Source organism: Pseudopodoces humilis, chromosome 4 (assembly GCF_049639895.1).
Source record: "Pseudopodoces humilis isolate 2021_Gansu_Grassland_sample_001 chromosome 4, ASM4963989v1, whole genome shotgun sequence".
In the NCBI taxonomy this organism is placed as follows: Eukaryota; Metazoa; Chordata; class Aves; order Passeriformes; family Paridae; genus Pseudopodoces; species Pseudopodoces humilis.
Window position 1 is genome coordinate 3,849,495 of NC_142203.1, and position 7,620 is coordinate 3,857,114.

Consider the following 7,620-nt stretch of genomic DNA (forward strand, 5'->3'; position numbering starts at 1 on the left):
CCAATGGGAGGAATACATGGGAGGGACGGCAGCTGTAATACCAATGGGGCTTCGAGTAAGGGATGAATGGCAGGGAACATGCTGGAACAGAGGGCTGGGTTTACATTGACCGACAGGGACTAGGGGCAGGCTAAAAGTGATGGGCAAGGAAGGTTCAGGAAAAAGGGGAGGGGTTTACAAAACTGACAAGTGGGTAAAACCATTACAAAACCATAGGGGGACAACAGGAACAGACCATTAAATTTAACAACAAAATAAACTGGCCGCAACAGGAACAAACCATTAAATTTAACAATAAAATAAACTGGCCGCAACATCTCCCCCTTTCTTTTTTAGAAGGAGGAGGTTGCGTCAGGAGGAGGCGCAGAGGGCTCGGTAAACCAGTCCTTGAGTGATGGAGAAGGAGGAGGGGAGGAGGAAGGGGGAGAAGGTACATTAACAACATTGATTTGGGGAGGGGGAGACACAAGGTGTAAAACTGATTGAACTAAACATCTCTTTAAATTGCAAAGGCAATTAAAACGATGAAAATGACAAAAACAACCCATAAAATAGTCTTTAAAATAGTTGAGAGCCATCCGGACAGTCCCCAGTTGGAAAAGATGTTGGTGGCCCAGTCTTTGTGCTCTTGTTTTATTTGGTGGACCATGCCTTTCATTTGTTCGATCGTCTGGCGGATGGTGGGGCTCTTGGATGTTAAGTTCAGGCAGCAGAGCCCCTCGAATTCCCTGCAGTCATGATTGTGTAGGAGCAGCAGGAAATCTATGGCCGCCCGATTTTGGAGGGTGGCCTGCCTGGTTATTTCCTCGTCTTCGAGGAGGTCGCTTAGCACAGCTGACGTTAAATTCGCCTGTTTTACTACCCAGCACTCAAACTGGCCTAATTCACCGAGGGCTCAAACAGCGGCTAACCAAGGCAGAAAAACTGACACTGCTACCCATTTTAGCTTGCTCCAATGGAAAATTTCCGAGTCGCAGTCTGGATCCAAGTCATCCAGGCTGCGCTTCTTAATGGTCGAATTATTCTTTTGACTCCAATTCTCAATTTGGGTTGTGTTGGGCGAAAACAGGGACAGCCGGCCCAATGTGCATGGCCCTCCGAGAAGGCGAGAGGGGATGCCTGCCCATGCCTGATCTCCACAAATTAAAAACAAACCTTTGGGCAACCGAAGAGGGATAGGATGGAGGGTTGAGGGCATCTTTACGTGAGCAATATGCTGGCACCACTTTGCCGCTTGGAATTGTTGGTTCACTTGCTCAACTTTGGGATACGGTACAGGGTCAGAGGGGTAATAACGAAAATGAACGCAAAACGATGCCGGGGAGGAATCTAAAAGATCAAATTCCTGGGGCTCAACGGTCGCCCGCTCCAGCATGGCCTGCCAGTCTCTCCAGAGGAGGAGGGGGTTCTTGACAGGCTTCTTAATTTTGTACACTGGAGCACAACGGATGACACGTTGAGCCGGCTTCCCCTGGTTGGCATCTTGAACTAAAGTAGTAAGGGAGTCGGGAAATTCCTCCGCTTTCGAAGGGATCCCCACCAGGCATGTTGTCATTGGGTTTCCCGCTGCTCCGGTGGAAAGACGCAGTTCATCCCGCTGCAGGGACTTTGCCAGCATGACCCATACATTCTGCTTGGGTTGAGGCACGATCCCCCCTTCTGGCTGGGCCGCCATCAGCAAAACGCCAAAGATAATCATGGTGATTTTTGGGGCTGTCATCTTTCCTCCGGGATGGCTCTCTCTGAAACAAAACAAACATACGAAAAGCGTAACTTTAACTGAAAAAGGTAGGTCGACATAGCAAAAAGATAGGGGTTTGGGTTGTTTCCTCCTCCTCTTCGGGATGGGGGATGGCTCATCCGGACGCGACGTCATCGACATACTCGACCCTATCTGGTGGCCTGCTTGGATGTCTGGGGACGTAAGGCTTCACCCATCTTTGTGGGATCCACCTTAGTCCCTGGGGCGATGATACGCAAGCGTACCCCCGCTCCCAGGTCACCAGATCAAAAGGACCCAAGATCTTCTGGGTCTCAGGGTCCCAGACCAGCACTGGAGGGTGCTGTTGCAACTGGTAACTCTTGGTGGTCTTGAAATGCCGGGCCACTGGAGGGTTAGGGTCCTGCTCCGAACAATTGAGGAAGCTTATTGTGTAAAGGGCTTTGCACAACCGCTCTTGTGGCGTGCAGCCCTTCACAGTCTCCCTTTGGTGAGAAAGGACACGCTTGAGCGACTGATGGGCTCGCTCAACGATCGCTTGGCCTGTGGGGGAGTGTGGGATGCCTCTCTTATGTTCCACTCCCCACTCCTGCAGGAATTCCTCCAGTTTCCTGGAGGTGTATGCTGGGCCATTATCTGTTTTTATTTCTTTGGGGACCCCCAGTACAGAGAAAGCCTGCATTAGGTGTTTGCAAACATGCTCGGCTTTCTCTCCTGTGTGGGCAGAAGCAAAGACGGCACTCGAGAAGGTGTCGATGGAAAGGTGTACGAACCGAAACCTGCCAAACTCGGGGATGTGTGTTATGTCCATCTGCCACACCTCGCAGCTCCCCAGACCTCGAGGGTTGACCCCCAATCCCAGGGAGGGCATTGCGGTGGATTGGCAGTGTGGGCATGTGGCCACAATGGCTCTGGCTTGATCCCGCCGCAGGTGGAATTGGCGGACTAGACCAGGCACATTTTGGTGAAACATTTGATGACTCAGCTTGGCTTGCTGGAACACGTCAGGGAGCTGAGCCATTGAAACGGGGGTAGCGAGGGAATCTGCTATTCTGTTCCCCTCAGCTACCGGGCCAGGGAGTTCCGTGTGTGACCTCACATGCATTACAAAGAAAGGCTGCTTTCTGTGGGAAACAGTGTAAATTAGTTAAGAAAGCAGCTCAAACAGCTTCGGATTTGAGACCTCCTTAAGAGCTGCATGTTCAGCTCTTGCAACCACCCCTGCCACATAAGCCGAATCTGTAACTAAATTGAAAGGTTCAGAAAACCTCTCAAAGGCTCTAACGACTGCATCCGACTCAGCAACTTGCGGAGATCCCTCCACATATTTAACATCTGTTTCCCACTGCTGAGTTTGAGGATCCATCCAAGTCACAACTGACTTGTGGGATGCTCCAGATGCGTCGGTAAAAACAGAGCTTTGAGGGGCCTTCTACTCCGAACTTCTTTCGGAATCACATTAAATTTTGCATTAAAAAATTTATGTGCAGGGGCGTGGACCGAAATTTGTCCACTATAACTATCTAACGCAATTTGGAGGATCTCGTTCTCCTGAAGCAATTGGTTGAACATTTCCTTTGTCAGCTTATCTGGAGACGCTTTGTCCCGAGACAAGCTGACAGGCACCCGAATGCACGTGAAATCACACCCGGCCATCTCCCGAAGCCTAGCCCGAGCTCTCCTGATGAGCTGAGCCATCAGTTCTTGTGGCCGGGTGACACTTTTGGACCGCTGGTGACTCAGGAAAACCCACTCTATGATCAAGAGCGGGTCCCTAGAGCCCTGGTCCCATTGGAAGATGAGCCCACACAGGTGTGGCAGTCTTCCCAACACAATAAATTCAAAGGGCAGGCTCAGTTCGTATCGATGCGCCTGTCTTTCGACTACCACATCCTGTACCTTCTCTAGTGCTTCCCTCGCTTCTGGGGTCAGGGTCCTGGGAGAACTTAGCTCCTTCTTCCCCTTCAAAAGTATGAAGAGGGGGGCTAGGTCCTCAGTAGTGAGGCCCAGCCAAGGCCTGACCCAGTTCAAGGTCCCGCACAGAGAGTGGAGGTCCACCAAAGTCTTCGGATTGCTGTTGATGGCCAATTTTTGAGGCACAATGGTCCTCTCAGCAATCCGCAGACCCAGGTACTTCCAGGGTGGCATCCTTTGAACTTTATCCTCCTGGAGTTGAAAACCTGCGGATGTTAAAACTTTAACCACTCGGTCAAGCGAGCGTGTAAGTAAACCGTCATGGGGGGCGCACACTAGGACGTCATCCATGTAGTGATGGATGATGACCTCCCCCATTTTGGCGCGTACGGGAGACAGCAATGAAGAGACATACCACTGGCAGATAGTCGGCGAGTTCTTCATGCCCTGGGGCAATACCCGCCAGTGGAACCTCCTCATTGGGGCTTCTCGGTTAAGGGTGGGCACCGAGAAGGCAAACCGTGGGGCATCTTCAGGGTGTAAAGGAATTTGGAAGAAACAGTCTTTAATATCAATTATAGCCACATTCCAATTTCGGGGGAGCATGGTTGGGGTAGGCATCCCCGGTTGAAGGGGCCCCATGTCTACAATGATTTTATTTATTGCACGAAGATCGTGGAGGAGCCGCCACTTGTCTTTCCCCGGCTTACGGATGACAAAAACCGGAGAATTCCAAGGGCTAGTTGTTTCTACAATGTTACCTTTTGCCAATTGCTCCTCCACGAGCTCGTTGAGCGCCCTTAATTTATCCTTTCTGAGTGGCCACTGATCAATCCAGACTGCTTCATCTGTGGTCCAATCCAGCTTCTGGAAGGGGCGCTCCACAGTGGCCGCCACTAAAAATCCCGAGGGGTTTTCGGGATTTCAATTTTAACCCCCTATTGAGACATGACATCCCTCCCCCACAAGGGAACCTGAAAGTCTGCCACGAATGGGCGTAGATTAGCCAATTGCCCATCCGGCCCCGCAATTTGCACCACGCTCTTCGAGATGCGCGCCAATTGGGTACCCCCTATACCCTGAATTTTACCTGCCACGGGTCGCAATTCCCAATGTGACGGCCATCTCCTTTCGGGAATGATCGTCACATCCACTCCCGTGTCAAGCAGACCCTTCATGTTTACAAATTCTGCACCCTGCTTGACGCTGCAGTCTATGATTGGCTTGTCTTCACCCACCACCTCTGCCCAGTAGACGCCTGGTGCATGGTCGTCTACTGGGATCCGTTCTGGGACTGGAATAATTTGGGCAATAATCTGCCCGTTTGGTAAAAAGTATGGTGGGTGAATGCAGCGCGCCAGGAGACTGAGGTTCTCCGGACCACCTGGAAAGGTGATCGGAGAAATCTCAATCTCCGGGGGTGTGTATTTTGTGTCCCCGATGGCGATAAACTTACAGTCGTGTCCATTCTCTGGCTGGTTCTCCTCCAGTGGGTCCACAGCTACCACCGTCCAGTGCTGGGACCGGAAGAGGATGTCTTTGACGGTGATAAGATGTCGCGTCTGGTAAATTTGCCATGTCCGATATTTCCCCTCCCCCTCCTCTGCGATACCTGCCCCATTTCTAGCATCGCGTGGGGCAGGTTCGCGCCGCGCTCTCAGTTTTTTTGCTTTTTATTAGGTGTTCCCTCCTGCATTCTCTCCCCTGACCTGTTTCCCATAGGCCCCTGGCGTGGGTGGGCGGCGGGGCAGTCCCTCGCCATGTGACCCAGTTGTCCACATCGGTAGCACTGAGTGGTTCTCGCTGGTGGAAGGACGAACTGGCCCGACGGGTGCTGGGTCACTGCCGCTGTCGGTGGTCTCCTGGCCGCCTGTGGTGGTGGTGGCACCCTGGACACCCCCACTAATGGAACTTTCTTCTCACACGCATCAATGAGGACGTCCAGGGTTGGCGGTGGATACAAGGGCAAACTAAAAATAACTTGTTTACATATGTCATTACAGTTTGCCTTAGCCATTTCTAAAACAAGCTGTTCTTGCAGCTCAGGTTTATCCACTTGTCTTTCTATTTGTTCCTGTAATCGATTAACAACTACAGTAAATGGCTCATTGGGAGACTGCTTAATATTAGAGAAATTGGTCAGGGGTTCCCCCCCTGGCAAGATGTTAAATGCTTTCTCAGCGGCCTCCGTTATTTTAATCAAGACAGGCCGGGGTAAAACCCTGGCCTGTTCTTCTGGCTTTTCCCAATTCCCCTCACCGCACAGGTGATCTATTGAGAGGGGGTTTTCATCTGCGTCAACCGCGGACTCCTTGCTGCGCAATAGCTCAGGAAGGATGGCCTCCAACGACTTCTTCCACCTCTGTTTCCACAGCCTATATTCGGCTGGGGAAAGGAGACAGGCAAATAACTCTTTCAAATCATGGGGGACCATCTCGTTTGCGGAGAAAGTGGCTTTTAATAAGCCCTTAAAATATTCACTTCTCCTGCCGAACTCTTTCTGAGCTTTGCACAGCTCCCTCTTCGTCTGGAAGGAGAAAGGCTCCCATTCTCGGTACCTCCTGCCCCTTCCTCTAAAACTGACCGGTGCGGCAAAGGGAATCACAACCTGTTCTGGGTTCTGGTCTCCAGGCCTGTTATTTCCAGTTCCCGAAGCGTGGGAACCAGAAGGCGGGGCATGGGAACCAGAAGCCGGAAGAGGCGGGGCTGGAGGACCAACTGAGGAGGAGGGTTGGAGAGAGGAGCAGTGGCCGGAAGGGGTGTGGTTTTGGGAGGTTACGCTTTGGGGATACATCCCCGAGGAGGAGGACCAACCCAAGGGAAAATGGGAGGAGTCAGGGTAGGCTGGAAGGGAGGGGCTAGGGAGGAAGGGGTTGGTCGTTGAGGGAAAAAAAGGGTTCTGGGAAGAAGGAGCACAAGGGAGGGGTCCGACCATGCGGTCCCCGCCATCTTGCGTCCCTCAGGGGCCATTTTGAGGATCGGGTAAGGGGTTAAGGGACATAGGGGAACACTGGGAATAAGGGAATATAGGGGAACCTGGGTTCTGGGGAAATAACTGGGGATCATCAACTTTATTTAACAAGGGGTCGTAAACTTGGGAAGCTTTCAACTTTGGGTCATTAACTGGGGAAGTAGGGAAATGGGTAAGGGCTCTGGCAGCTTGGCCAGGGCAAGGGTTCTGAGGGAGACGTGGGGAGCCAGGGAGACTACTGCCGCGCTCGGAGCCCTGCGTTAGACGGGTTGCCCTGCAGGTCTCCCCCAACTTGGGATCAGGGGTAGAGGAACATGGGGATGGGGAAACTGGGGAAACTGGGGAAGGCTGTGTTGGCTCTCTCTGCACTCCCCTTTTCTCAATTAAAGTAGTCGGAATTAAAATAAAAAGCGGGACTAATTTAGCTGCCCTCTTATCCCCCTGGTTTATTAAGGCAGTTAATTTGGACCCGACCAAATTCCAAAATGATACTGAACAAACATTGTCGGGGGACACTTGGGGAAAATGTAGAAAGAGCCAACGTACAAGCCTCTTCACCAACCCACGTGAAAACCTTTTCTTCCCACCCTCAAGGATTCCCACAACTTGGAGAAAAATCCCCCTCTGCGGAGCCGACAATCGCGCACCCATTTCTCACACCCCCGGCTCCGCAGTCTCACCACCCCCCAACGGCAAATGAGAACTTAAAGAACTAAAAATAAGGGTCTGGACCCGAACACACACCTCCCCCAGGGGAGTTTACACACTACACAAAGGGGCTCCCACACACGCCCCCCCCTTTTTTCCCCACCGGGGAAAACTTACCGAGTCCAGACAATGGCCGTGGGAGATGTCCAAAGCCCCAGGAGTGGTCCCTCGTGCGCTGAGAGATTGTCGCTCCTTCCCCCGGGAGCGCTGCCGGACAAAAACCGGCCTGCTGCAACCGGGGTAGCTGCTGCCCAAAAGTCTTTATAATCCAAAAACGACTCCTCCGGGGGTCTCCTCTCGCCGAAGA

The 7,620-nt window shown here is 52.1% G+C and overlaps 1 protein-coding gene across 1 annotated transcript; it reads right to left on the reverse strand.

Annotated features, from left to right (window-relative positions):
• On the reverse strand, positions 1-6,428 carry LOC148184401 (uncharacterized). Its single transcript, XM_088054194.1, is given in 2 exon segments — positions 1-1,742; positions 5,344-6,428. Coding segments are annotated over 2 exon segments (2,328 nt in total). The 3' UTR covers positions 1-499.
• Positions 6,429-7,620: the final 1,192 nt, after the last annotated feature.